At 57.1% G+C, this 25234-nt stretch overlaps 8 protein-coding genes across 8 annotated transcripts; 3 read left to right on the forward strand and 5 right to left on the reverse strand.

Moving 5' to 3' along the window:
• Window positions 1-769: 769 nt before the first annotated feature.
• On the reverse strand, window positions 770-3307 carry KVR01_004519 (uncharacterized protein). The gene is made up of 3 exons (XM_044791669.1): window positions 2748-3307; window positions 2101-2689; window positions 770-2040 (listed from the first exon to the last, which is right to left on the reverse strand). Exons 1-3 carry the CDS (start codon window positions 3099-3101, stop codon window positions 1172-1174), a joined length of 1812 nt encoding a protein of 603 aa, XP_044646683.1. The 5' UTR covers window positions 3102-3307; the 3' UTR covers window positions 770-1171.
• Window positions 3308-3789: 482 nt separating this feature from the next.
• KVR01_004174 (uncharacterized protein) lies at window positions 3790-6430 on the reverse strand. Its single transcript, XM_044791143.1, has 4 exons — window positions 5882-6430; window positions 4733-5751; window positions 4355-4476; window positions 3790-4293 (listed from the first exon to the last, which is right to left on the reverse strand). Exons 1-4 carry the CDS (start codon window positions 6160-6162, stop codon window positions 4033-4035), a joined length of 1683 nt encoding a protein of 560 aa, XP_044646338.1. The 5' UTR covers window positions 6163-6430; the 3' UTR covers window positions 3790-4032.
• Window positions 6431-7429: 999 nt separating this feature from the next.
• On the forward strand, window positions 7430-9196 carry KVR01_004707 (uncharacterized protein). The gene has a single exon (XM_044792393.1). It carries the CDS (start codon window positions 7762-7764, stop codon window positions 9010-9012), a length of 1251 nt encoding a protein of 416 aa, XP_044646871.1. The 5' UTR covers window positions 7430-7761; the 3' UTR covers window positions 9013-9196.
• Window positions 9197-9585: 389 nt separating this feature from the next.
• Window positions 9586-11294, reverse strand: KVR01_004628 (uncharacterized protein). Its single transcript, XM_044793404.1, has 2 exons — window positions 11066-11294; window positions 9586-10975 (listed from the first exon to the last, which is right to left on the reverse strand). The coding sequence occupies exons 1-2, from the start codon at window positions 11142-11144 to the stop codon at window positions 9765-9767; spliced, it is 1290 nt and encodes a 429-aa protein (XP_044646792.1). The 5' UTR covers window positions 11145-11294; the 3' UTR covers window positions 9586-9764.
• A 1056-nt stretch (window positions 11295-12350) lies between these two features.
• KVR01_004080 (uncharacterized protein) lies at window positions 12351-16653 on the reverse strand. The gene is made up of 5 exons (XM_044793496.1): window positions 14882-16653; window positions 14432-14828; window positions 13626-14380; window positions 13122-13569; window positions 12351-13064 (listed from the first exon to the last, which is right to left on the reverse strand). The coding sequence occupies exons 1-5, from the start codon at window positions 15326-15328 to the stop codon at window positions 12574-12576; spliced, it is 2538 nt and encodes an 845-aa protein (XP_044646244.1). The 5' UTR covers window positions 15329-16653; the 3' UTR covers window positions 12351-12573.
• A 540-nt stretch (window positions 16654-17193) lies between these two features.
• KVR01_004719 (fatty acid synthase CEM1) lies at window positions 17194-20428 on the forward strand (the record flags this gene model as incomplete). Its single annotated transcript, XM_044784220.1, has 6 exons — window positions 17194-17604; window positions 17671-18393; window positions 18451-18601; window positions 19161-19198; window positions 19580-19808; window positions 19875-20428. The coding sequence occupies 6 exons, from the start codon at window positions 17194-17196 to the stop codon at window positions 20426-20428; spliced, it is 2106 nt and encodes a 701-aa protein (XP_044646883.1).
• On the reverse strand, window positions 19786-21375 carry KVR01_004281 (dihydrofolate reductase). Its single transcript, XM_044794517.1, has 2 exons — window positions 21126-21375; window positions 19786-21050 (listed from the first exon to the last, which is right to left on the reverse strand). The coding sequence occupies exons 1-2, from the start codon at window positions 21288-21290 to the stop codon at window positions 20559-20561; spliced, it is 657 nt and encodes a 218-aa protein (XP_044646445.1). The 5' UTR covers window positions 21291-21375; the 3' UTR covers window positions 19786-20558.
• Window positions 21376-22627: 1252 nt separating this feature from the next.
• On the forward strand, window positions 22628-24431 carry KVR01_004378 (DNA-directed RNA polymerase I subunit RPA49). The gene is made up of 2 exons (XM_044786159.1): window positions 22628-23296; window positions 23348-24431. The coding sequence occupies exons 1-2, from the start codon at window positions 22820-22822 to the stop codon at window positions 24197-24199; spliced, it is 1329 nt and encodes a 442-aa protein (XP_044646542.1). The 5' UTR covers window positions 22628-22819; the 3' UTR covers window positions 24200-24431.
• Window positions 24432-25234: the final 803 nt, after the last annotated feature.

A 25234-nucleotide genomic window follows, 5' to 3' on the forward strand; every position in this document is an offset into this window, starting at 1 on the left:
GAGAGGGCACGGGTGGGTGCTACGCTGTTGGTTGATTGACTGATTGATTGACGATTGATTGATTGATTGTTCGTGCGTTAGGCTCAAGGCTGCTCCTCTTCCACCCCGTCTCCCCCTCCAATCACCATATTGGATCAAGGCCTTTGTTGCTACCGAGGCACGCACGCACACCCTCTCTTGTGTCTCGACTCTGGGTCGTGACAAAAAAGAGACAGGCTAGTAGGAACCCGGTCCCTGGGGCCGACCAACAGCAGCTTTCGTCTCGTGGGTGCTGTTCGCCCAGTTCCCCCTTTTTTTTTCTGCCGGGCGAGGGGCCCAAGACGTATCAAAAACAAAGAAAGCCCAAGTGGCGGCGCGGGAGCCCGGAAGTCTCTGCTGTAATCCTTCTGCCAGCGTCTTCTTACCACGAGGGCTGACTCGCTGCTTGGCCCGTGGCTGGCTGGAACCTCTCCTCCCGCTGAGGAATGCAACCTCCCAACCAACCCGCCGTGCCAGCTTCGTGCCTGACTTACAAGGGGTCCCGTTTCGGCCGGCCCTGCCCCTGTGTGTTCTGCGTGTATTGTGCCATCGACGCCATCTCGATCGATAGAAGGCGCCGTGTCGTGCAGCAGCCAGTGTGATGTGGCAAGGCTGTCGATCTTGGCTCACATGCGGTCTAGATAGGCCGACGGACCAGGGATAGATTGAGCAAGGCGCACAGAGAGTTCGGTACTACCTAGGCATAGTCTTAAATAGTTGCATTGCTACCTAGGCATGCTTACGTTAGGTAGTTTAAGCTTTAAGCATTGTAATAAAGAAATACCTCCTCGTAGCGCGTTGCGTTGCTTTTGACAGCAGTAAGGGTCTCTTAGACCTTCAACCTGCCCGGGTGATTCTGCTTTTCCTGGTCTGCTGGTGTTTGCCTGGGTGCAATTGCCGGTGGAATGCCCACTTTTGGCCATCACCGGATATTACACCCACCCCTGCCTGTCAGATCGATCTAGAGCCCACATGGCACATGGCACATGGCTGCAGAAACGCCCTAGCCCTTCTTCAGACGTCGCGTTGTGGAGATGTGAATTATAAAAGGGCAGGATGAAACCCAGTCTCAACATTACATTAGATAGCATTAAAAAGATATCTCCCCAGCATTAATCTAGATGTTATATGTATGCCCCAGCTGGGTCACATCTCAGATTGTAACCGAGTACGGCGCAACCCGCGGGTCGAGCGCCTGCCACACAAAAGGCATGCCCTGGCTGAGCCCCTGCGAGTCGAACCCCCGCGCGGCCACGACATCGCTGAACGCCTCCATGGTGCTCTTGAACACGGCGGCCGCGTCCGCCGTGGCCGGGTTCATCCTCGCCAGCATCTCCGGGTCGTCAAACATGTGCGTCAGGCTGCGGTTCGAGTACTCCAGCAGCGGCCGCGCGAAGAGCCCCGCGAAGTTGAGCTGCACGAGCACCTGCCCGAACGGCGGGAGCCAGTCCACCACGTTGAGGTCCTTGTCGCCCTTGGTGTCCGGGATCGGCGCGTAGATGGCCGGCGGGTGGAAGGGCAGCGTCGACGACGCGGACAACAGCTCGTTGGTGTTGACGGCGTGGTGCGCCGTCGAGCCGAGGTGCGCCACGTGCGTGAGGACGTCGATGATGGTCTTCTTGGTCGCGATGGTGGACGGGAAGTCCTTGGCCTCGGCCGGGCCGTTGGCCTCCTTCGCCCACGCCTGGAGCTCGGTGTCGGCCTTGACGTCCGCGTCGGAGGCGTAGTACGAGTCCACGAACGAGGTCATGAACTTCCTGGTCGCGTCGTATATCACGGTGGCGTCGTCGAGGAATGGGAACTTGGCCAGTGGAGGCCCGAACTTGCAGTTGACCAGGCCCCTCTTCTTCAGGTTGGTCATAAAGTAGTTGGCCTGGAAGTCACCGCTGCCGGTGTAGTAGAGATTCGAGGCATAATCCTGCGCCGCCTGCCCGGTGAAGCCGAAGACCCGGTCCACCGCACCGCCAGGTTCGAACAGGATGGCAGAAGCGAGCGGCTGCACGGCAAAGGCCTGGAACGTGACTACAATGAGAGGTCAGTACAAGCACAGGCATGGAGTACAGATTAACAGGTGGTGCTTACGGCGACTGAGAAGAGCGTAGACGGGATGCTCCACGCTCAGCGACCTGATGGCCGACAGCCAGGTGATCTGCAGCACCTGGTGGGTGGCAGCAAGGTGGTGCCACTGGGCAAACCAGAAGTCATTCGCATTGTATATGATCTTTGCCAGCAGCCAGTCGGCGGGGTCGTCTTGGGGCGTATAAATGGTGCTCTGGCCGACGCCAGTCCGGATGGCCAAGGGGAGGAAGTCGCCCGAGGCCTTGTCGATGAAGAACAAGGCATCGCTCGCCGCCGCGTACCTGTCGGTCCTGGGGAGGTTCGCCTGGTCCGAGTGATCCGCATAGAAGAGACGGCCTTCCAAGAACAGAACCCACAGGGGGCAGCCCGCGAGTTTGAGAGTGACCGAGTCGTCGACCCAGAAGGGGATCCAGTCGGTCCCAGGGGTGAGCCTCCTGATGGCGTACGGGCTCGTCGACAACCGCTCCATCGAGAACAACAGGTCTTGGGTGTAGTTGGTGAGAATGCCCGGGATAGGGCCCTTTGGCAGTGCGTGGGTCCACTCGCCATCGTACAACCGCTCATAGTCCTCCACAGTCTGCAAGCCGTTGAACTGATGAACCAAGTTAGTAAGAGCGATACCGCCTCGAGGCTTGACCATGTCTGCGTACCTTGCCGGCTGCTGCTGACGCATTGGCGTGCGCCACGTCAATCTGCACGAGCTGTTCCTGAGCTGCAAGGTCGGCCTGGAGGGATGCCAGGTCTGCCGCGCCCAAGACAGACCCTGTCGACCCGGCGGGATAAAAGGGCCCGCCAGCTACGGGAGGCCCATACTGCACTGCGGACCGTGTGGCATCAAGCGATGATGCTCGTGCTGAAGGGTCGCTCGAGTCCCGTGGCAGCGAGTACTTGACGGGGGCGGACTCGTTCCTCCTGGCCCTGTCAGTCCGGACCACAGCGCCGGCAGCACTCTGGACGGAGAGCAGGGCGGCGACTGAGATCGCCAGTGGCTTTTGGAGATGCATGTTTCGAAGACAACAAGTGCAGCCAATGCTATCTCGAGGCCGGGGAAAGGAAGGAGGCAGAGGCAGAGGAGGTCAGCACCGTTGAATCCTTCCTGTGCGAGGACAGCCTCGTGCGGCGCATGCCGACTTTATGTAAGTCCATGGTGCGTGGGTGCGTGGGTGCGTGGGTGCGTGGGTGCGTGGGTGCGTGGGTGCGTGGGTGCGTGTCTTGCCGCACAATGCTGACTGAGGCGCAAAGCGCTGTGCTACCAACACGAATGGCACCCTGCGAGGGGTTTTGGTGCGGTTGGGGGCTGAGAGTTGCGGTGTTGGTGCAGCCTTGGTGCAGCCGCGCCGCAAGGCGACCACGCTCCTTCTGGGGCGGCGGAGTCAGCAGGATCGACATGCTCGCAGGCAGGATCACCAACAATTTACTTTTAGGTGCAGCAGCTGCACCTAGCTCTGGCTGACCCACTGGCCAGGTGCAGATCTGCTCTGCGTTCACGGCTGAGGTCGCATTTGACCGGTCCTTGTGTGGGTGTGTTTGGGCGTGTTGGTGTGCGTTGGTGTGGGTGTTGGGTCCCTTTGCGGCGGTGCGACTCGGGACTTCAAAATTGTGGATGCACAACGCCAGGACGCCTGCCACTAGGCGACGAACACACCGGGCCTACGTGTACCAACAGACCAAACAGAACCCACTCGAGGTTGGCGAGCTGAAAAATATTTGTCTTGCGTTCGGAGAGTTACCATTGCCCCTTTTACCGAGTATTGCGAAGAGACCATGCCACTTTTTGTCGGTGAGCCCAGGCCTCAACGATCCTGTCCTGCAACATGCAATCTCCAGGTTGGAACCAGTACCTAGGCACCTAGGTACATTGCAACAAACGCACGTGGCGCCGACCACCTGTTTCCCGATCCGGCCAGGCATTTCGCGTGGGCAAAGGGCAAAATGCTAGATGTGGTTGTCTATGGGCCGAGGATCGAACTGCTTCGCGGCGTACCTTTTGTAGCGCCTCGCGTTCCGAGACCGCCACAATTTGCCCTTCCACAGGAAAGCAAAGGCGAACAACAGGACAGCCAGCCCGATAGCCCCGATCGTGTTGAACACATTGCCCATGCCCACACGCTCAATCCACGGGGTCATGGCGAAGACAAAGATGGTGCTCATCGTGTTCCGCGAGAATGTGAGAGCCACCAGGGCGTCGCCGATGATCTGGTCATGCCTCTGTCAGCACCGTCCTTCCGAGCCACGTGAGACAGATGCTGTTGCTTACCTCATTGTAGGCATCCGTCATGTAGGTCAGGGCGATGCTCGAGATCGGAGCAGACCCCAGGTTGGTCATCCCGTGCGCGACAGCCACGGCCACCCAAGGCTGACCGTCCTGCAGGGCGTGACCTGCTCATGCCGTCAGTACGATTTACCCCACACGAAAGGAACAATTGAGTGCAGCCTGATCCTGATCCGTATCTGAGAGGCGAAATTGCCTTTCGCGTAGATTTATTGGCTCCCATGGCTTGGGATGGTGGTCACAGCAGGCCAAGCGGCCTCTCTCAGGGGCCTCTTGCCTAGATGCCAGCCTGCGGACCGGCCCTGCGTGGCAGGCTGCATATGCAGGAACAAGGCACGGCCACACCGGGGAGGGGTTTCTTACCGAACCAGAAGGCACCCGCCACCTGGAACGGGATGAACGGCACGAATATCCAGAGTCGCATCTCGGGCTCATAGACACCGTGATTCCTCTTTGCCAGCCGCAGGATGGCCCAGTCGCTCATGGGCCCGCAGATCAAGGACCCCAGCGTGTTGCCAATGAAAGGGGCCAGGTTCATGAGTCCGATCTGGGTCGAGTTGAAGTTATAGGGCGGCAGGATCATGTACGTGGCGAGGGCAGCAGCCATGACCGTCGACCAAGCCAAGAGCACAGCATAGACCAGGGACATGTATGCCACTCCGGGAATGGTAAAGAGTATCTGGAAAGGCTGATACGCGTGTCTGGCGAATAACTTGAATGGCCCTGGTGTTTTGGTCGTAAAACTGAGTCTCTGCAGGTACGTTTTACGAGGTACAGACGGATCGATCTGCACAGCCGTGAGAGAGCCCCCGCCCGGCACCAGTTCAGAGACAGCCTCCTTCTCAGGGTCTGAAGCCGGCCCCTTGCTGTCGGCCTGAACTTCGGAGCTGCTCATGGTGCCGGCCTCGTTCGACGACGGAACGACGCCATGGACGACAGCTGCGGTCCAGTCAAATTTCGATTCCTCGAAACCAACTATGAATGCAACCAGGACGACCCCAAAGAAGATGGCGAACCACCACCACACCCACCTCCATCCCATGGAGGCTGTGACGAACCCGGCAGCAACAGGCGCCAGGCTGGTGCCAAAATTACTCGCCCACACGTAAATGGAGTTCATCAAGCCCCTCTGGTGGACGAAGAAGACGTCGGCGACAGTCATCTGGACCATGGTCTCGGCGAGCGAGCCCACCCAGCACTGCAGCGCGTTGACCCCCCACCAGTCGGCCCCGGTTACGGTACGGGCGGCCCAGATCATAATGGCCATCTGGGCGGCACTGCTGAGAATGTAGATTGGACGCAGGCCGTACTTGAGGGCGAACGGGATGAGCATCAAGCTTCCTAATGCGAGGGTCGCGCACCCAATGGCATACGTATTGTTCCTGCGTTCACAATTAGCATGGGATGCTCCTGCAGCGTCGTCGAAAAAGCCGGTCCAAAGCACCAGAACTAATAAAATATGGAGAATAAAGGAACAGAGGACAATTCCAACTGATGGCTGTGGGAACTCACATCAAAACAGCATCAAAGCCAAGCTCGTCCATCATTGGGCCCCATGTGGGCGTGGTCGCATTGATCTGGCCATACGCCATCATGGCGTAGAAGGTCGCAAGGCCAAAGTTGAGGTACTTCCTCCATTTTGGCCACGTCAAAGGGTCGTTTGGGTCACTGCTCGGGCGCGGCAGCAGGATGATCTCGTCCTGGGAGGCTTGCCCGCTGCCTGCGAGCAACCTCTCGAGGCGGACGGTCCCGGGAGGCCATGCCGCTTCATCGGTCAGATCCTGCCCTCCCATGATTACAGAGTAGTGCCAGACGGTGTCAATGGCTCCATTCACAGTCAAAGACCGTGACAATTAGTCTTGCAACACTCACCCTCGTCGCCCAGGCTGACGACGGGCTATATATCCGAGCACCCATCTTGGGACGTGGCGCATATCGTCACCCATGCCCAGCTGATACCGCCGTGTCTTGTCATGCCGTATCAACTGGCACAAAAGTGCGGGGATTAACAACGAGTGTTGTTGTGATAGGTTCTTGATAACGATGCCCAGTTGCCGGGCTGACTGCATACGTGATTATGGAGATGCTGCATACTACTGTAGTAGCATGGACGAATTGAGTCTTGATTGTAACCTCGAGCTCTCGAAACATGTCTGAGAGGGTTAGGACCTGGTGAGGACGGGCACCGGGGGAGTGAAGGGGGGTGTGCTGATGAGGTGCCAAGGCCGGATATACATTTAGGTAATTGAGAGTTTGGACGTCATCACGCAACGTAGGTTTCCGGTGATAGCTGCGGGAATCTCCCAACCGGAACATCGGACGATGAGGCCACCACGTGTACGGAAGCTTGACAAGGAGCTATTGTGTAGTGTAAAGCAAGCATCGAACCTGGCGAGTCGGAATCGGAGCGAATACCAAACCTTGCTTGCTGCTGCGGCGGGACAGCGGGACCGTGGGCGCGTCAAATGTGCCGAAGAAGAAAAAGAAACGGCGTCGGAAGGCGCACCCAAGACCCGACATCCGATCGATTGCCTTTCACCAGCTGCCGTCACGACTCACGATTATCACAGTCGTGTTAATGGAGAAACCACAGACCCAAATGAAGTGCCGTACAGGCCACGCTAGTTTTAGCACCGAAGCCATGATGTGCACTGGCATACCGGCACCATGGCCCCGCCATTGCTCTACTACAGGCGTGTTACGGAATGCGTGAAACGGAGCAGTGGCGGCTAACAAACCCAACGTCTCACCATGGCCGACTTGCTGAATGATTGCTGATATACCCTCCTTTTTCTCCCCAACTGGCGCCTGCAGGACATGAGACGATCTTCCGTTGAGACTTTATCCTTGAATAACTCACAATTGGTTGTTGAATTGTCTCTCCTCTACCGGGTCGGCCCTTCTCTCCGCTCGTGTGATACCGCCTGTTCTATGACGAAGCCCGTTGATGCGCAGCCTCTGCCCCTTATCCGGCCTTGTCACATAATGATGTAGACCCAGAATTCCACCTGGCACCACATTCCCGCAAAAGTATCGGAGCAACCATTCCCCAAATTATATTAAAGATATACACTCGGGTTGTTGATCGACCACATACCGCCGTCTATTCATCGATCTTGCTTTTTAATTTCTATCATAACTCATCTTGTGCGCAACTTAAAGACCTCCCTCGTCGCTTGTGTCCCGGTTAAACAGGTTACACAACCATTTACACGCACCTCTGATATCCGACCCGGCGGCAGTGGGTCCAACCCGTGTTAGTCCACAAATACGGTGCATACATACGTACATACATACCTAGGTACATATATGGTGCGGGCGTTGTGACCCCTCCTCTACCTCTCCTGGCACAAGACGCCCACACACACACGACCCTGTCAACCCCTTAGACGATGGTCCAAGATGGTCACCTGCTGCTAGTCGGCACCTTCAGGACGCCCGACGTCTACACCCTGCTGTTCAAGCCACCCAGCCGGCCGGGCAAGGACGACGCCTCCCTGACAGTCGCGAAGAGGTCCAAGGCCGTGGGCGGCCACTCGTGGCTGGCCCTGTCGGCGGACAAGACGCGGCTGTACGCGACGTGCTGGACGGACCCGCCCTCGGTGGCGTCGTACCGCATCCGCGACGACGCCTCGGTCGAGCTGCTGAACACGAAGCCCGTCCGCGCCCTGAGCGGCTACGTCGCCGTCTCGGACAGGTACCTGTACTCGGCCGGGGGCCCCTCGGGCGAGGTGTTCAGCCTGGCCCCCGACGGGAGCATCGGGGACCTGGCGCAGGAGGTGTCGTTCCGGAGGGCCGAGGAGCTCGACGACGGCAGGCGGGACGGCGTCGCCCACGGCAGCTTCGGCGGCCTGCGCCACGGCTCGCACTCGGTCGACCTCTCGCCCGACGGCAAGAGCCTGTACGTCGCCGACATTGGCCACAACTGCATCTGGACGTACTCGGTCGACGAGTCCGGGCCCAGTGCTGCTGCTGCTGCTGCCGCCACCACCAACGGCACAACCAACGGCACCAGCGAGAAGACGAAGGCGGCGACGACCACGTCGGGGCCCCTGACCCTCGGCACCAAGCACATCTCCCCGCGGCCCAACGACGGGCCCCGCCACACCTGGCCGCACCCGAGCGGCCGCGTGCTGTACTGCGTGCAGGAGCACAGCGGCATGGTGGACGCCTTCCGCGTGGCCGCCGACGGCGTCACGCTCGAGCACATGCAGGGCTTCACCATCCTGCCCGAGGGCCAGCGGTGCGAGGACTTCTGGGCCGACGAGGTGCGGGTCAGCAACGCCCACCACACCACCAACAACAACGCGCCGCGGTACCTGTACGCCTCGACGCGGGGGCTCGAGCCCGGCACCAAGGGGTACGTCGCGGCCTACGAGCTGGACGCGGACGGCGGCATCGCCGGCCCCGCGGTCGACATCTTCGAGACGCGCACGAGCGGCGGGCTGGCCAACGCCATCGAGCCCGCGCCGGGCCCGCTCGTCTCGGACGGCAGCGACGAGTTCATCGCCCTGACGGACAGCGAGGAGGGGCTCGTGGTCATCCTCGCCTTTGACGGGTCGAGGTTCAGGGAGGTCGCCTCGACGAGGCTGGTGCGCGACGGCGGCGAGGCGGCCACGGCGGCCACGGCTGTCTGGCTGTGAGGCTGGCGAGCAGGCAACATTCGATGAGGCGAGCAACCCCGTACAGTTGGGCGGGCGTGCTGGCCTGGTAAGCTGGAGAGACGGAGATACCTGGCCGAAGGGGCCCTGATTATGTGTGCGCCTTTGAGCGAACCATGTGAGCAACAAGATCATACAATATATGAACACTCTTAATTTTTGGCCACTCCTTCGTTGCCCCTATATCGGAGGCTGTTATGAGAGGACGTCGTGATGTCTTATCTAGAGCAGGGGCAATGCTCCCTTGGCGAAAGAGCCGCATCGGTTTGCCATCCATGTGCAGGGTGTGCAAAGGCCGTCTGCACGTCTATTTGTAGGGATTCTTACTTACGGTGGGACCGTTGGTGGACATTGCCTGCAGCTGGGCATGCCGAACCGGGATGCGCTCTGAAAGCCTATATCTACGGCGACATCCGGCCTCCTGCCCGATTAGCTATCTCCCGAGTCCGGACTCCGGAGTCGAGAGCCGATTGGCCCGCCCCAGGGTGACGCTCAGCTGATGATAATGCGCACAAGGTGTCACCGGGGCGTTGATTCAATCAACTACGAGTCCAGTAGACTTGGAACGAGAAGAGGCCATTACAATATGCCACAATCACTCTTGGCCAAAATCTTGATCTGATGCCTCCGTGCATGAACGCTTGCCACGATGTCTATTCAATGCAAATTGGTATTCGTACAATGTGTGCGCATGTTAGTATCGCCCCGGCTTTCTGTGTGCTGTATTATGGCTGTCACAGGACCAGCCGGCCGGGCTCGTTCTCCAGGACCATCTTGACCCGCTCGAGGAACACCTTTGCCCTCTGCTCCTCGGCCTTGGGCACCTTGAGGGAAAACACGTTCACCCCCGTAGAGAGGCCAGCCGGCCGGCTGGATGGGGCGGGCGCCTTCTTGCTGACGGGGCCCGCTGTGAGGATGTCATATATGTCCGGCTTGGCTGTGGCGAAAGTCTTCTGGGAGAGGGATGGTGGTGGTGGCAGGGCGGAGATCTGGGGGAGGTAGTGGCCCTTGGAGCCCTGGGGGCTCACTGTGTCCAGGCCAAGGACCTGGTTGAACAGCTCGTCCGCAGACGGCTTGTAGTCAGCGGCCAGGGGCAGCTCGTCGTTGGCGACCTCGGTGGCGCGCGCAATGAAGGCCGACAGCGGCAGGAACGCGCCGAGGGTGTCCTGCACCTTGGTCTGTACCTCGATGACCTGCGCCAGAGAGATGGGCAGGGTCACCTGCAGGTCCTCGACCACAGGCGCAGCCGGCTTGGCTGGCTTCTCCGCGCCCTTCTTCTCTACCTTCTTCTCGGCCACCTTGATATTGCTAAGATCCAGGTGTGACAGCTTGTTGTATATCTCTTCCACATTAGAGGCGGAGTCGGCCTTGGCCTTGCCAAGATAGACCAGCACATCACCCTTCAGCAGACGGCCTTTAGGCCCCGTCGCAGGAATCTCGTGGATCTTGGACTCGTCGATGCCGTTCTGGTGGAGCAGCTGGATGATCGAGGGGAACAGAGGGTAGGTCTGCTTCTGGGCCTTTCCGCCGCCTCTGGCGCCGTGCTTGGCAGGCTCTGATGCAGTCCTCTCCTCTTGTGGTACTGGCGCGGGCTCGGAACTCTTCTCTGGTGCCTTGGGGGCAGACGCTTGCTTCGGGGTGTCCTCGGGCGGGATCTCGAGTGAGCTGATGTCGTCGCCCTCCTCGGCGATCACGGCAATCCGTGTTCCGACCTGCACGCCCTTGGCGCCGTCGCCCGTCAGGACCTTCATCATGATACCGTCGTCCTGAGCCTCCACGTCCATCGTCGCCTTGTCGGTCTCGATCTCCAGGAGGACGTCACCAGCGGAGAACTTGTCGCCGTCCTTGACCTTCCAGGTCGCGATGTTGCCCTCGGTCATGGTGGGGGACAATGCAGGCATTGTGAAGTTCTGGGCGGCGAGGGAGGAGGCCGATGTCCGGAAGCCTGCGCGCGACGACAAGTGGGATCAGTATGGAGGCTCATTGCATGTGGTGGTGTGATGTCCGGGGAGGGGAATCATGGCTGATTACGGACCCCGAGCAGCTGCCTCGTGAGGCAATTTGGACCGCGCCAGCCTGGCGGACAGGCGGCAAGCAGAGGCGAGGGAAGCCATCGTCGGTAACTCGTGACAGGCGACCCCTCGATATGGGGAGTGCAGGCGAGCTGGCGATGTTTGCAGGGGCGAGGCGGGCGCGAGGCGACGTGGTGGGCGGGTGCGAGGGCGGAGGGAAGTCTCCAGTGCTGTCGCGGGACTGCGAGAAATAATTTGGCCCTACCAAGATCCCGTTGGGAACCGATCGGTGTCCGGGTCTCCCCAATTGATGAGCCTTGCCCGACAGGGGACAGGGGTCTGGACCAGCTCAAGCTCCAGAGCTCCCCTAGCTCGCTGTTACCGTGGCACGTACTACAAGCAGGCCCTCTAATTTGCCCGAACAAAAGAGCAATACTCCGTAAACTAACAAAACTAACACCAGACAAGTGTATGTAGTAGTCGTCAAAAGCTACTGCATGGAGTGCTGCATCCTATGAGATGCTTTTCCATCGCGAAGGGACAACCAAAAAGTGAGCAGTGAATTGGGGGAAAAGCAGTAAAATCAGTACTTCCAGATGTCTGATTAGACCTTCCAACCAGTCAGTCCATGAGTACATACAGTACATTATCGTCACACATGATAGGTCGCACTAAAATATGCTAAAGAATATCAAGAGCGCCCATCGATGACTTATAATCGTACCAGTAAATCCAGCGAGCCATGGGTCGAACGAGACTGACAAGCGCCAGTCCAAGTCACAAATGCGAAATTCTTGAAATATAAAAAGATTTTGTGCCATGACCACAACGAAACTCCCTTTTGCTCCATACCACCACAAGCCCCGGGGGCAAAAGTCGTAACACTGTTCTTTCATGTCTCTTAGGAGACAACTCATCACCCCCCGGGGCCAAGACCAAACCCAATTTTTGTATCTCTGAGATACCGAACTGATCAGATACTATGCCTCATGCTCTGACCGCTCCGTCACATGGACTCTCGATTCCTTGCAGGCACGGTCAGACGAAGGGCAAGAATAAAATCTCTCCTCCTCCTTGCCTATACCCTTTAGGGGCGCAAGGAGGGGGGGCATCTCCACCTTCTTGCCTATACCCTTCAGGGGCGCAAGAAGGGGGAGAGACATCTCAAATCTGTAGCTATTTTTGGTGTGATTCCATGGGGGAGATAGAGAGGCAGGGAGTGACGACCCGGATACGACTCGGAGTCGACGGTGCTGCTGTGATGAGCCTCCCGAGGCAGAATACATTGACGCAAAAAGGACAAACACATTTCAGAGACGTTAAGTTCGTATTAGGGTAAGAAAACTAATTTGAACCTCATACCATCAGGCGCCGTGAACCACCTTCATACACCATGATGTGTACCCAAACACCTTGTAGACGAAAGCGCACCCACCCATTACCCAAAACTCCTTGCCGCTCCCGCGAGGGAGCCCCCATGTGCACCGGATAGAGAAAAATATACAGTGAGCTTCTATCTAGGATTCATCCATCACGACCACTTCGCCGGGCCAAATGTCTGCCCTTCTGGGAGCACGGTCTGAATAGCCGTGTCGGTGAAGTCCATCGTGGTGGTGATGACGTTGTTTCCCCACCAGTTGGGAGGGTCGATGTTATTCAGAGTGAATGCGAAGAAGATGGTGAGGGTGCTGAGGGCGAGGCCGAGGTCGAGACCGGAGGACGTCAGGAAGTTGAGGCGGCTCCACCAGGCAAAATAGCGCTTGCGGATGTAGTACTGGAACACGAAGCCCACTATGCCCCATGTCAGGTAGTTGAGTGGCGTGGCTGGCGGGATACTACCCGCGCCACCGAAGATGAGCGGCGCCATCAGGTACTTGATAGGGGACTTGGGCCACTTCTTGGAGGCAAAAAAGATGATGACAGGCACGATTGCACCGACGCCAAAGAAGATGAAGAGGCCTGAGTAGATCTGGCCAGGCGAGAATATGCGGGCAGGCCCAATAAGACCCCAAATGACCGAGGCTGGAACGCAGTTAGTACCTCTGACATATCGTCATATCGACGGGGGCATCCTCTTACCCGAAAAGAAGACCTTGCCGCCTGGGCAGGTAAAGTGTTCGCGCTGAGTCGTCGTGCAGACCTCCGGGATGGCCGTCAGTGCAGAGTTGAGGACCGCGATCTGGATGAAACACGAGAACGTTGTTGCCACCACCTGGGACATGAACATAGTCCGTGGTGGGATCTTCATGTAATGTCCAAACTTCAAGTCTCCCACAAAACTGAGCGCCTGACTCATTGTGATATAACCGAATGTTTTGAAAATCATGAGGGCAAGGGGGCGTCCAGGCTGGATGTAGCCGAACACGAATTCGGTCAGGACGTTCAGGCCGATTTGGTTGTTCGTGATGGCTTGGATGATTCCGATGGGCAAAGAGAAGCAGAAGGAGATGCCGACAGCGAGCAAGAACGCCCACCACGTGAGGTTTGTGGGGAACGCGAGCACGGCCACGAAGCCGATGGCCAACATCTGAAATTCAATCGTAAGATTGGGCTGTCTCTCACATCGGGGCAGGACAGACTTACCAGGACGAACAAGCTCATGTACCACCAGGTTGGAGCCTCGGGATACTTCCTCATCAGCTTCATGTGGATGTCATCGTCCTCAGTCTTGGAGTTCTTCCACTGATTCCAAATCATCTTTCCGTGGTGTAGATACGTGTACACGATGAGGGAAGCGATGGCAGCAAAAGACAGGCCGTAAGACATGGCGAAGGTCGTGCTGATGAAGAGAGGCGAGTACTCCTCGTATGCCTGTTGATTCAGGGTGAAGTCCTTGGTCAAGATCCGGGACGTGTTGTAGGGCGAGCCCGTGTTGTCGTAGGTGGAAGAGTCGCTCATGGGCAAGAATTCGGCGAACCAAACACCCGTGTAGTGGAAGGTTGACGCTCCGATTATGAAGAAGAGGACGACGCCAATGAGGGTGTTGGCAATGGCGTGGAAAGGTGGGATCAGAGGTGAGCCGACGAAACCTGCGATCTGGGACCAGTCGAAAGTGATGGGAACCAGGGACAAGCCAGTCGTGTAGCCAAAGAGCTGATTGACGACTGGGTTCTGCGGGGCGATCCAAGTGGCGAACGCAAAGGTACTTAGAAACTGAGCCAGGTAGCCAGGGATGAAATAATAGATGAAGGCGCCGAGGGTAACGTATGCGAACCACCTATAACGGGGCATCTTTCCACCAAGCACGGTGGGGTCAGGACTCTCATTGCCCTCGTACATGGCATTCATCAATGTCACAGAGACCAGGTTTCCAGGCCATATCATCGCCGCAGGGTAGACTTGGTCCTTGTTAGTTTACGTGAGAGCCATTCTGTGGGGGCAATGCTTACCGAGGAACTTCCTCATGATGCCAGCGATGCCATACCCGAGTGACTGGGTCGAGATGGTCAGCATGAGCTGCCAGGGTATTCCGAAATCCTGTTTGTAAAACACTTTCTGAGCAAGGATGATATCAGTCGCATAGGCAACGGAGAACGAGACGCTGGCCATGACCACGATGATAGAGTGCTCCTTGACGTTGAAAGGTCCCGGGTTCAGCGACCACCGCAGCCCGAAGGTGTTGAATTTCCGAGTAGGCATGACCTTGGCCCATCCGTGGCCCATGGGCCACGCAATAATCTGGGCAATCAAGGCACCGAGTCCGATGGCAGGGTTTCGGAGAGAGAACAAGGTATTCATGGAGGCGCCAACGACGACAAGAATAAGCCCTATTGTCCAAGCACGGATCTGTTGGTTGTGGTCAGTGAACATGCTGCGTTGTGATGACCAGGTATACTCACGGTGTTGCAAGGTGCGTCAACATCATAGTTCCGGACGGCAGCCCTGACCTCGGGGTAGGGCGAGTCCTCTTCTCCCTCCTTGTTGAGGTTCGGGATCTTCTCCTCGTCGGAGTATTGCGAGGCCAACGAGGCACGGGGGAGGCCTACTGTCGGCCGTGTATACTCCTCGGGAAGGTTGGGATCTAAGAGAAGTTCGTATTCTGATCCTTCCTCGTCACTGTCTTCTGGTTGGAGGTTAGACTCACCCCATAGCGAGAGGCGGTGCTTGAGGTCATCGACAGGACTCATCCGACGGCCCAGAGGGGTGTCGAATGTTGACCCTGATGCCTCCGCCTCCCTCCCACTGACCTCCACCACATCAACCTTTGAGCTCGAGTTGCTATCGCTTCCTGCCATATCTGACTTTGATGCCGTACCAGACGGCTTGTCACTATATGGTTGGCCCATGTTGTAGGGGCCGAGAACAGGGAGAGCGAGGCAAGTTGATCGGGCCCAGGGGTGGATGTGAGTAGAGGGGTGGGTGCTATATAGGGGATGTCTGGCTGTCCAACAAGTATTATCGCCTTGACGGTACTGGTACGACGTGCGGCTCAGAGGCTGCGGTTCGGTCGATCCCAGTCTCGGTCAATCCCAGACGGACATGAAGCGTCACGCAAGAACGCCAAAGTATGCTGCCAGATAAGAAGCTGCGTTGGGATTCGCCGTCCGCTCAGGAAAGCTTGTTTCCCGGGGCTTCAACCGATGTCCTGGCCTGTGGCTAGTCTCTCAGGAGCCAGAGTGCCGGGAATGCTTGAGCAACAGCGGCAGATCGCAAGCCGGGGAGGCTTGTCAGTTGGAGGTTGCCACGCGTGATCCTCGGGATGGAGGTAGGGGACGGTTGACTGAGACGCTGAAACCTAGTGTTGGACTAAAGATGCGGGTTGTGGGAGGACAGAGACGGCCGGTGGATGGCGAGTCTGCAGAGCACCGAAAGCGCGCGTGCTCATGGGAAGGCACACTGCCGATTAGGTACGTGGCAGTGGATTCATGCAAAGGCAGAATTCCAGATTGTGGTGGTGGTGTTTCCCTGTCGCTAGGCTTGGGGCAAGGACAGCCGCAGGGCTTGTGATTGCTTGTGGCCACCGTCCGACAAGGGGCCAGAAACGGAATCTGGGCAGGCTGAAACCGACTTGCGGCAAGCACAGATTGCATAAACTGGTGATGCCGGGTGTTTGTGCTGTACCGCAGGCGTGATTACTGCAGGAAATATTGGATGGTTCGTCGTTACAGCAGATCGGGAGAGCGATACTACGCTGCAAGAAGCCGGCGCGGTCAAGATGGTTCTTGTCTGAAGTCTGAATGCACCCTTGCGATAGGTCCAACTCTCCAGATGCCGCCAATGCGCCGTCACCAATGGGGGCCGGGCAGATACGGGCAGATGTGATCTCTACTCAATGCGAAGCTTTTTCGAGGTTGGTTGCGCGCTGGAGAATGCAGTGCATGTGAAACAGAAACAATCGAGTGCCGACGGCCGTTGATCTCACGAGGATTCGTAGGAGATGCGAAGGAAGGAAGGCCAGATAAGTGCTTACCCGGCGGCGGTGATAAGGAGCACAAGGAACGAAGCACGAGATGGGGGAACAAACGCCTCAAATGCAGCATCCGAAGAGTTCAGGTAAGTCAGGTAGGTAAGGTAAGAAGCAAGATCCACCGTGGCCGACAGACTGACAGGCAGACAGACAGACTCGAGGAAACACCTGTCGTGGGAAATCTGGGGAAGGAGCCCCTTCGCCTCAGACAGGCCAGGGGTACGTACAACAGTGGGACTTGCGTCGTCTTTGTCGTCGTCAGGGTCCAGGTCGTACCGAGTACTAACGCAAGGCCCCACCCCTGACCACGGCCTCTGGGCCTGGGCCGCGCCTATTCAGGTCTAGATTTAGAAACACCAAACGCCCAGCAGGTCTCACCGCCTGCCCCTTGCGGACTTGTCAGGTGCGTGCTCTGGAGAAAGAGGCACTACTAGTCCCGGTACGGACGGGAGTATACCGAGTCGGGGCGTCTAAACTGCCAGCCAGCAAGCGGGAGCCAGCACCAGCATCAATTTGGCAACTGGACGTGAACTCCGGCTCGCCAGTTTCACCAGAACTTAAACATCTGGTTCTCCATACCCCACGGCATCCCGTCTGAACTCATCCAAGCTTCCTCGTCTCAAACAAAAACCCACTTGCTGCCAGCCACTGTTTCGATCTAGAAGTCTTGGGCCTTCCACGTGCCACACACCAAGCACACCAAGCACCAAGCCAGGAACGGGACTCTGCCTGGGCGATGGAAGCATGCGACGAGTTGTCGTGACAGGTCTCGGCGCCATCAGCCCTCTGGGGGTTGGCGCCACCACGACGTGGCAGCGCCTCTTGGCTGGGGGGTCAGGCATCGTTGACGTCTCTGGGTTCGAGCCTCAGACCCGGTGGAAAGGCCTTCCCAGCACTGTCGCCGGAGTCGTGCCCAGTGGCAACACCAGCAAAACAGATGGCATGTGGAACCCCTCAGACTGGCTTGATGCTGGGGAGCAGAGGCGCATGTCAAGATTCGCCCAGTATGCCGTCGCTGCTACCAGCATGGCTCTCGACCATGCTGGCTGGAGACCCTCCAGGCAGGCCGACCTGGAGGCTACCGGAGTCTGTCTCGGGAGTGGAATAGGCAACCTGGACGAGATGTACTCGACTAGCGTCGTCTTCGATAAAGATGTGAGCCTGGACTCCTGGACCGCATCTCGGCCGGGAAGAGAAAGAAAAAGCTAAGACTATAGGTAGGGTTACAAGAAGGTCTCTCCGTTGTTTGTTCCCAAGATCCTCATCAACCTCGCGGCCGGTCATATTTCCATGAAGTATGGCTTTCAGGGGCCCAATCACTCTGCCACCACCGCCTGCACAACCGGCGCCCACTCAGTTGGGGACGCTTCCCGCTTCATTGCCTTTGGCGATGCAGATGTCATGATCGCCGGTGGTGCGGAGTCTTGCCTGCACCCCCTGACTTTCGCTGGTTTCGGAAGGTCGAGGTCCCTATCTACCTCCTTCAACCATGATCCCAGCTCCAGCTGCCGCCCCTTCGATAAGGACCGCGACGGCTTCGTCGTCGCAGAGGGTGCCGCTGTTCTCGTTCTGGAAGAGCTTGAGCACGCCAAGGCCAGAGGTGCAAACATTCTGGCCGAGCTGGCTGGCTACGGCTGCAGTGGCGATGCCCATCACATGACAGCGCCCCGGGACGACGGCTCGGGGGCCATGCTGGCCATGAAACGGGCCCTGAGGAATGCAGACATCAGGCCGCGCCAGGTCGACTACATCAACGCTCATGCAACGAGCACCCCCATTGGAGATGCGGCGGAGGCTAGGGCGGTCCGCACCCTGATGATGGGCGAGGATGGCCTCGAGAAGGAAAGCCAGGTCACCGTCAGCAGCACCAAAGGTGCGGTTGGCCATTTGCTCGGTGCAGCTGGTGCGATCGAGGCTCTATTTTGTGTGCTTGCCATCGCTGATGTGAGAAGATGCCTCGGAATGCTTTCACTGCCACGCCTGTTGCTGACTCGATTACAGAACGCTGTCCCTCCGACGTTGAACCTGCACAATCCAAACGTCGGCACAGGATTCAACTTTGTACCTCTCCAGTCGCAAGACAAGCATGTTGATGTTGCTGTCTCGAATTCTTTCGGGTTTGGTGGGACCAATGCGTCCCTGGTCTTTTCACGTTACAGGTAATTGACCAGTACGACTAACATTCACACACGTTATATCGATGGTGACCGGTGTCGCTGGGAAATTACAGTCTTTGAATTGCAACTGCACCCGGAGTCCAGTGAGAAATTGTACATTACTCATTTGCATTCTAGAATCATGCCTAGCTGGCCTGCTTGAACTATCTATAAATGACACCCTCGCAGGCCCAGGAAATGGTCTAGTGGATTCTTGGGATGGCGGGCATGTCTCAGCTCTGACAGAACTCTACCATCCCATTATACCAGGTCACAACTAAAACTGCGGCGGATTCTAGGCGAAATATATAAAATCGCTGTGTCCTTGTTAGAAAAGCCTTTCTTGCGCCAAATATCACTCCACATCATAAGTTCATGTGCCTTGTCATCGAATGCCTTTGTGGTAGAGGGTCTGGTGCTGGTGGGGTGGCATCTTGCGCAGTCAGTAGGTCACTGATGGTCCACGCATTTCCAAAAGTCCGCCAAAGTAAGGGATTGTGGCCCTGCCAGAATGTAAAATCATTACTCTCTTTCGAAACGGGCCAATCCAAAAAGCCAAAAACAGCACCACGGGTGGAATGTACAGACGTGACGTCCCATTGAAATCAACGGATATCTCGTCCGTCTGCAGTTCGGTGCCGGCTCGGCAGTGCGTTTACAAGGATTAGCTGCAGCAATATTTTTGACGGCGAGGCGCTAAGCGTCAATGACATCTATAATCCAGACTTGAGGAGCAACCAGGTCAGCCAACTCGCTACCTCTTGAAATCCCCTTCCTCTTCACGCGCCTTTCAATACACGATGGCAGACCGACTTTGCAGGCCATGCCGCGACGTCGCGCGGCGCCAGCTACGGCTCTTGCGCGACCTCAATCGCCCCTCCGTCGGCCAGCGGGCGGCTGTCGCAGAGATCGCGAGGTCGTCAACACGACAGTTCCACCAGACCGCGCCGAGCCGATCGCAGGGCTCACCCCAGCCAGAGAAGCAACCGGGAATCGCGCAGACCTTGCTGGGCATCGCAAGTAAGATCCTGCCTTCGAAAGCGGTTCAGCCATACCAGATTTTCGGCGCCACCGAGAGCATCTACAAGGCGTGTGCTGCGCCAGCCAACTACAAGATCTCGCCGGAGCTGAGGAAGAAGGAGGAGGTGCCGATGACCGAGGATGGGGAGGAGCTTGGTGTTGGAGGTGGTGTCTGGCATGATGGTACAATGTGCCCCCTGCTGCTTAGCCTCAGGCCGAATTGCGATTGCTGACCAGACTGCCCCACAGAGTTTGGTCTCCCCCCGACGTTCAGCACATGGTCGCAAGTGACCATGCTGCACCTGTACCTCATAGTCGTGCGATTACGGTGCCTCGAGAAAAACCAGTGGCAGGCGTGGCAGAACCAGCTGGTGAACCACTTCTTCCACAACGCCGAGGACGTCATGGAGGTGAACCACGGCATGTCGTCGCGCATGATCCGCCAGCGGCACCTGCAGAACCTATTCCAGACGTGGAGGGGCGTGATACTGGCGTACGACGAGGGTCTGGTCAAGGGCGACGCCGTGATGGCGTCGGCGGTGTGGAGGAACATCTTCAAGGCGGACGAGAACGTCGACATGAGGCACGTTGCGGCCATCGTCAGCTGGATGAGGTCGATCTCACTGTCTCTGGACAAGATGCTCGACCCGGCGCTGCTGTACCACGGTGGCAGCGTATTTAAGACGCAGCCTACTGCTGAGCTGAAATTGGTGGATGAGCCAGCCTTGCTCGGGCAGACCACCCAGGGGGCTGCGTCTGGGGACAAGCCGGCCCAGGCGAAGCCTAGTAGCCGTTTCAAGTGAGATTGTAGTCAATGACGTTCAATCTCGCTGGCCAATTTGTAAGAACTAGTAAGATAGGCTGCATAAAGGGAAAGGGACTGCACATTGGAGTTGGCTTGATCATGTATTATTATCTTGGTATCACGAGGTATCAACCCGTCCTCTCCCACATCTGAAACTCATAAGAGGTGTCATTTTCAATCTGAGTACCCTCAGGGACCACTTCTCCAGTCCATGTGTCCAATTCCTCCTTGGATCTCTTGACCCACCCTGGGGAGCACTCTCCCTCATCGTTCAACTTGAGACTGAAGAATGTATCGCATTCAAAGTCAGACATGACCTTTGTCAACAAGACTCTCTTTGCTTCCTTCAACTCCAGGGCGGCAGTATAGATCTGACCACCGCCAATCACAAATACTCGTCCCAAGCTTCCTTGGGGCTTCCCTTGCAGATACGCGATGGCTTGCTCCAGGGACGAAGCCTTGACTGGTTCTGTCTCCACACTTGCCGGCTCTTCAGCAGGAGAACCAAATGACCGGCTGATGACGACGTTGAGTCTTCCCTTTAGCGGCCTAAATTTGGGTGGTATACTCTCCCACGTCTTGCGGCCCATGATCACAGCGTTCATGACAGGGGGTTCGACCTGCGCATGTGTAAGTGAGACTTGCAGGTAGACATGCGGCTGGATACTTTATGCGAGCGAAAATTGCCGACGTACAGAAGGAGGCAGACGTTTTGTAACCCGGGCAAAGTAAGCCATCTCTTTTCTCAGCCCGGTCCATGGGAGGGTCCCTCGCAGGCCAATGCCCATGTCCCGGGTGGCTGCGAGGACGAGTGTGAGCTCTAGCGGCAGCATCGCGGTCTCTGAGGACGCCGCACTCATGTTTTTTGATGATCGAAGCTCAGAGATTCTTGACTGAGAAAAGAAGTCCCTTTCAGAAGCAAAACAGGCAAAACATGAACGGGGCCCGTCTCAGTCTGCCGTCCGACGTGGTCGTCGCCGACCTGGGAGGCCTGATCCTTGCGAGCGATTACATAATCCCTCACGTGACCCTGGCCGCTCGAGCTGCCGCCAGTCCACAACTCAAAAAGCTGCGCGTCGCAGCTTTCCCCTCTTGAACTTTCTCTCCCGACCATCCAACGCCATCTCATCAACGAACCAAGTAAGTTGTACCACAACCAGGCCACGGTGACTGCGGCCGTCCGCTTGAGCAATTGATCAGTTGATCTTAATTGAACTGATTAATTCTCCTGCGACGGCACTCGTCGGGCCTGCTGCAACCGACGTCACTTGATGCAAACGGCAAGCTAACCCCACCAACAGCCCAAATCGTTCACGATGAGAGCCAAGTGGAGGAAGAAGCGCGTGAGGCGCCTTAAGCGCAAGAGAAGAAAGATGAGGGCCAGGTCGTAAGTCAAGCCAACCGACAGAATCTCGCTGTTATCCTGCATCATGCCACTAACACCCATCACAGCAAGTAAACAACTCGCACCACTCGACCTCACGCCAGCTTGAGCATCACACAGAATCATCATGACAACCACAAATCATCAGCACCTGAGCACTCACTCGCCTCAAGCCACGCCGCCTGGTCACCACTCGCCTGTGTTGGGGAGGATCGGATCTCCTGAGATTCCTGGACCCAAGTTTTTGTGGAGGACTGGAGTTTGGAGGGACTTTTGAAGGACGCCCAGTGCTGGCCTTTGATGCACTCTGGGAGAGCTGACTACGTCAATTGGAGGTCGACAACGGTCCAGTGTTTGCGACACAGACTGCCAACCAACTCGCTAGCTTGATATGCTCACGGAACTCTTCGTGAGACTGAGACTGAGAGAGACATTGACAATCAAAAAAAAAGAAGCTCGCTTCAATTTTGCCTTTTCCTGCGCTTTGTGATGCGACCCAACATTACTCGTAAACGTCCTGCTCGCTTCGAGCAACAAGCTGCCCGCAGGCCCTACGTGTGCACGCAGTAGTGCCCGTCAGCCTAGTGCAAATCTTTCCGGGCAGATGTGGTGCGCTTTAAGGCATGAATGATGCATTTCAACAGCCCAACGTCTACTGCTCGCTGTTCATCAGCCTCAACTCGAAAAGTTGGCTGTGTGCATGCGACCATTATTGCGATGATGTAAATGTGCGAGAAGTGGGGCCTAGACTAAAGCTTTACGCGCTAGGAAGGTGGTAAGCGGCAGAAAAAAAAGTGTAGGCCGTCTCTATCTGCAGTATCTCGCATCCATCCAAAGATTTCCACATCCGAGTTCCAGATGCCGCCTGTACTTTTCTTTGAATAGCCCGGCTTCCACCGATCGATCGGGGAATAAGACGGCCACCATAATTCCGGAGCCGTGACCCTTTCCCCGTATCATCCAAAAATTCAAGCAAATTCCTGGAAGCCCGCTCCCAATTTCGCAATGGCGGACAGCGGCAAGAAGAGGAAGCACAGGGACGATGCTGGCGCTGAGACCAAGCAGAAGAAGAAGAAGGTCGCCACAGAATCTGAGAAGTCTCAGTCAAAAAAGAGCGCCATCAAAGTCAGCTCCGTCATTCAACCGAAAGCGTCTCCCCCAGTAGTTGCCACGGCCACGGGTATTTCGGTCTCGAAAGATACCAAGTACAACACATACTCTCGACCATCCACGAAACGATCCAAAAATGGCACGAACGATCTCCTCCTCCACTCCACGAGCCACAGGACTGTCGACTACACAGCGCGGGAGGACAAGCCAGCAGTCGGGGCAGGGCAGCCGCTTCTGAAACATTACATAGGGGTATACGACCCGGCCAGCGGTCAATTGCAGCTGGTCGAGGCGAAGAAGATGGCAATAAGGGGCTCTGTCCGCGCTCAGCAGGCACCTGAGGAGGACATGCAGTCGCGGAAGCTGAAACAGGTACAGCGTGCCCGATCCACCATTGCTCGCACCGTAGCTGACCTGTCGCAGACGATGATGAACCTGAAGGCGGATCTAGGTCAGACCTTCGGTACCAAGAAGGCGAAGAAGGCGCTCGCAGCGATCACGGAAAACGCCATCTCCCCGCGCAAGGCGCAGGGCGGCGACGCACCTCAGACACTCGACGCCTCGGACAAGGCCCTCATGGCCTCCATCAAGGACGTCACGCTGAGCGTGGCCACAAAGGAAGAGCTGCAGAACGCGATGGACGCTGCCAAGCCGGTGCCGCGGGGCAACTACGACGCGGAGGAGATCCAGGACGTCTACAAGCCGGAGCAGCTGATCGGGAGGGACATACTGGAGCTGATACAGGTGAACGACTGGGCCGAGGCGGTCAAGAACAACGAAGACGTCCAGCTGCGGTCGCGGTTCGTGGCGCACCGGATCAACCGCGTCGGGTCGGGCGAGCAGTCGGTGCTGCGCCTGCGGGTGCTGCGGTACCTCTACTTCCTGCTGCTGCTGTACGTGACGGCCAAGAAGGGCAGGGAGAGGGGCACCAGGGAGGTGCTCAAGAAGGACAAGCTCAGCGAGGAGTTCGCCCCGGCGCCGCCGCCCGTGGTCGAGGCCGTCCGCCGCAGGTTCTCGGACAACGGCATCATGCGCAAGCAGCACATCGACCTGCTGGTCACGCACTGCTGCGCCTTCGCGTCCATCATCGACAACTTCGAGACGAACACGTGGGACCTTAAGGAGGACCTGCACCTCGACCAGAAGCAGATGAGCCAGTACTTCAACGAGATCGGCGCCACCATCAAGCGGGTCAAGGCCGAGGGGAGGATGGACTGCATCGCGCGGCTCAAGCTGCCGCTTGAGTTTCCCAAGATCAGGCAGATGAGGCGGTAGATAGGGGCTGGGCGAAAACAATCCAGTGTGTGGCCGGGGGCCGATATTCCTGTGGCATTTGCGGTGCGGCATACGGCTGGTTGGGAAAATTGCATATCAACTACGCAGGAGGGCACTCCATCATAGCATTTGGTGAAACATCCACCACCAGTAGGTGGGTGAAGCCATGTCATTCAGGCCAAAGCTAGCTCTCAAACGGAATCGAGACACGGGCGAACTGCTTGCTCACTTACTCTCATGCTTCCACGTGCAAGTCTGTCTGCTCAATCGTCGCCAAAAAGGAACGGACACGCAAGTGCAAAGCGGCATTCTATCCCAGGCCAGTTCCGGGGTTCTTGGATTCAGTATATTACAAGACCTATCTCTATAATTCTGGTCTCAATCATGGCTGTTGGTCCCTGGCAGCCATTAGGCATATAAATAAAGCATGTATGGCAATATAATAGACAAAGGCTGCAGTGAATAGCCGCTCTTAGAACCCCCCTTGGGGAGGGGGGTAGACACACGTTCAGGGTTTAACCCGCACCGCCACCCGTTCCTGCTAACATGCAATTTATATCCAACTAAAATGCACCTCATAGATCGACAGGGAAACCGCATATCAGCAGGCTGTTGTGGCCTTCCCTCCAAACTCCAGAAACACCACCTGGAGGTACTGTTGAAGACACGACAGCCCCGAGCTCTGGGACTGTTTTGGCCACTGTCCGGGTCGACCAATCTGAGGTTTTCGAGTGCCACGGACTGCTGCTCTTACGGCCCGAAATTAGCTGCAAGCGGGGTCCTTGACACGACGGGTCCGGATGTCCACACCACAAGCATCACGCAAAACCTCACATCTACATGACATTCCCGGTTGTCCACCGACTCTCTGCTACGCACATTTTACACAAAGAAGGAGCAGGCCGATTTCCTGCCATGGTATCGAGCAGGCAAGGCTCACTGAGGTCAGATGTGGACGTCGATGGGCTGGCACTCCACGGCAAAGTCCGGACACGGTTCTCTGAAAACGGACCGGCGTGCCAGCGGACTCGTCGA

This window comes from Diaporthe batatas, assembly GCF_019321695.1.
Source record: "Diaporthe batatas strain CRI 302-4 chromosome Unknown Contig00004, whole genome shotgun sequence".
In the NCBI taxonomy this organism is placed as follows: Eukaryota; Fungi; Ascomycota; class Sordariomycetes; order Diaporthales; family Diaporthaceae; genus Diaporthe; species Diaporthe batatas.

Coding starts and splice junctions, on each gene's coding strand:
- KVR01_004519 (XM_044791669.1), bottom strand. CDS start 3,101: ATGCATCTCCAAAAGCCACTGGCGATCTCAGTCGCCGCCCTGCTCTCC. Junction 2,690..2,747: donor CGTCAGCAGCAGCCGGCAAG/GTACGCAGACAT, acceptor TTGGTTCATCAG/TTCAACGGCTTGCAGACTGT. Junction 2,041..2,100: donor CTACGCTCTTCTCAGTCGCC/GTAAGCACCACC, acceptor CTCTCATTGTAG/TCACGTTCCAGGCCTTTGCC.
- KVR01_004174 (XM_044791143.1), bottom strand. CDS start 6,162: ATGGGAGGGCAGGATCTGACCGATGAAGCGGCATGGCCTCCCGGGACC. Junction 5,752..5,881: donor GGCTTTGATGCTGTTTTGAT/GTGAGTTCCCAC, acceptor TTGTGAACGCAG/GAACAATACGTATGCCATTG. Junction 4,294..4,354: donor TGACGGATGCCTACAATGAG/GTAAGCAACAGC, acceptor AGGCATGACCAG/ATCATCGGCGACGCCCTGGT.
- KVR01_004707 (XM_044792393.1), top strand. CDS start 7,762: ATGGTCCAAGATGGTCACCTGCTGCTAGTCGGCACCTTCAGGACGCCC.
- KVR01_004628 (XM_044793404.1), bottom strand. CDS start 11,144: ATGGCTTCCCTCGCCTCTGCTTGCCGCCTGTCCGCCAGGCTGGCGCGG. Junction 10,976..11,065: donor TCACGAGGCAGCTGCTCGGG/GTCCGTAATCAG, acceptor CGTCGCGCGCAG/GCTTCCGGACATCGGCCTCC.
- KVR01_004080 (XM_044793496.1), bottom strand. CDS start 15,328: ATGGGCCAACCATATAGTGACAAGCCGTCTGGTACGGCATCAAAGTCA. Junction 14,829..14,881: donor TTGACGCACCTTGCAACACC/GTGAGTATACCT, acceptor CACAACCAACAG/ATCCGTGCTTGGACAATAGG. Junction 13,570..13,625: donor ACATGAGCTTGTTCGTCCTG/GTAAGTCTGTCC, acceptor ATTGAATTTCAG/ATGTTGGCCATCGGCTTCGT.
- KVR01_004281 (XM_044794517.1), bottom strand. CDS start 21,290: ATGAGTGCGGCGTCCTCAGAGACCGCGATGCTGCCGCTAGAGCTCACA. Junction 21,051..21,125: donor CAAAACGTCTGCCTCCTTCT/GTACGTCGGCAA, acceptor ACACATGCGCAG/GTCGAACCCCCTGTCATGAA.
- KVR01_004378 (XM_044786159.1), top strand. CDS start 22,820: ATGGCGGACAGCGGCAAGAAGAGGAAGCACAGGGACGATGCTGGCGCT. Junction 23,297..23,347: donor AGTCGCGGAAGCTGAAACAG/GTACAGCGTGCC, acceptor GACCTGTCGCAG/ACGATGATGAACCTGAAGGC.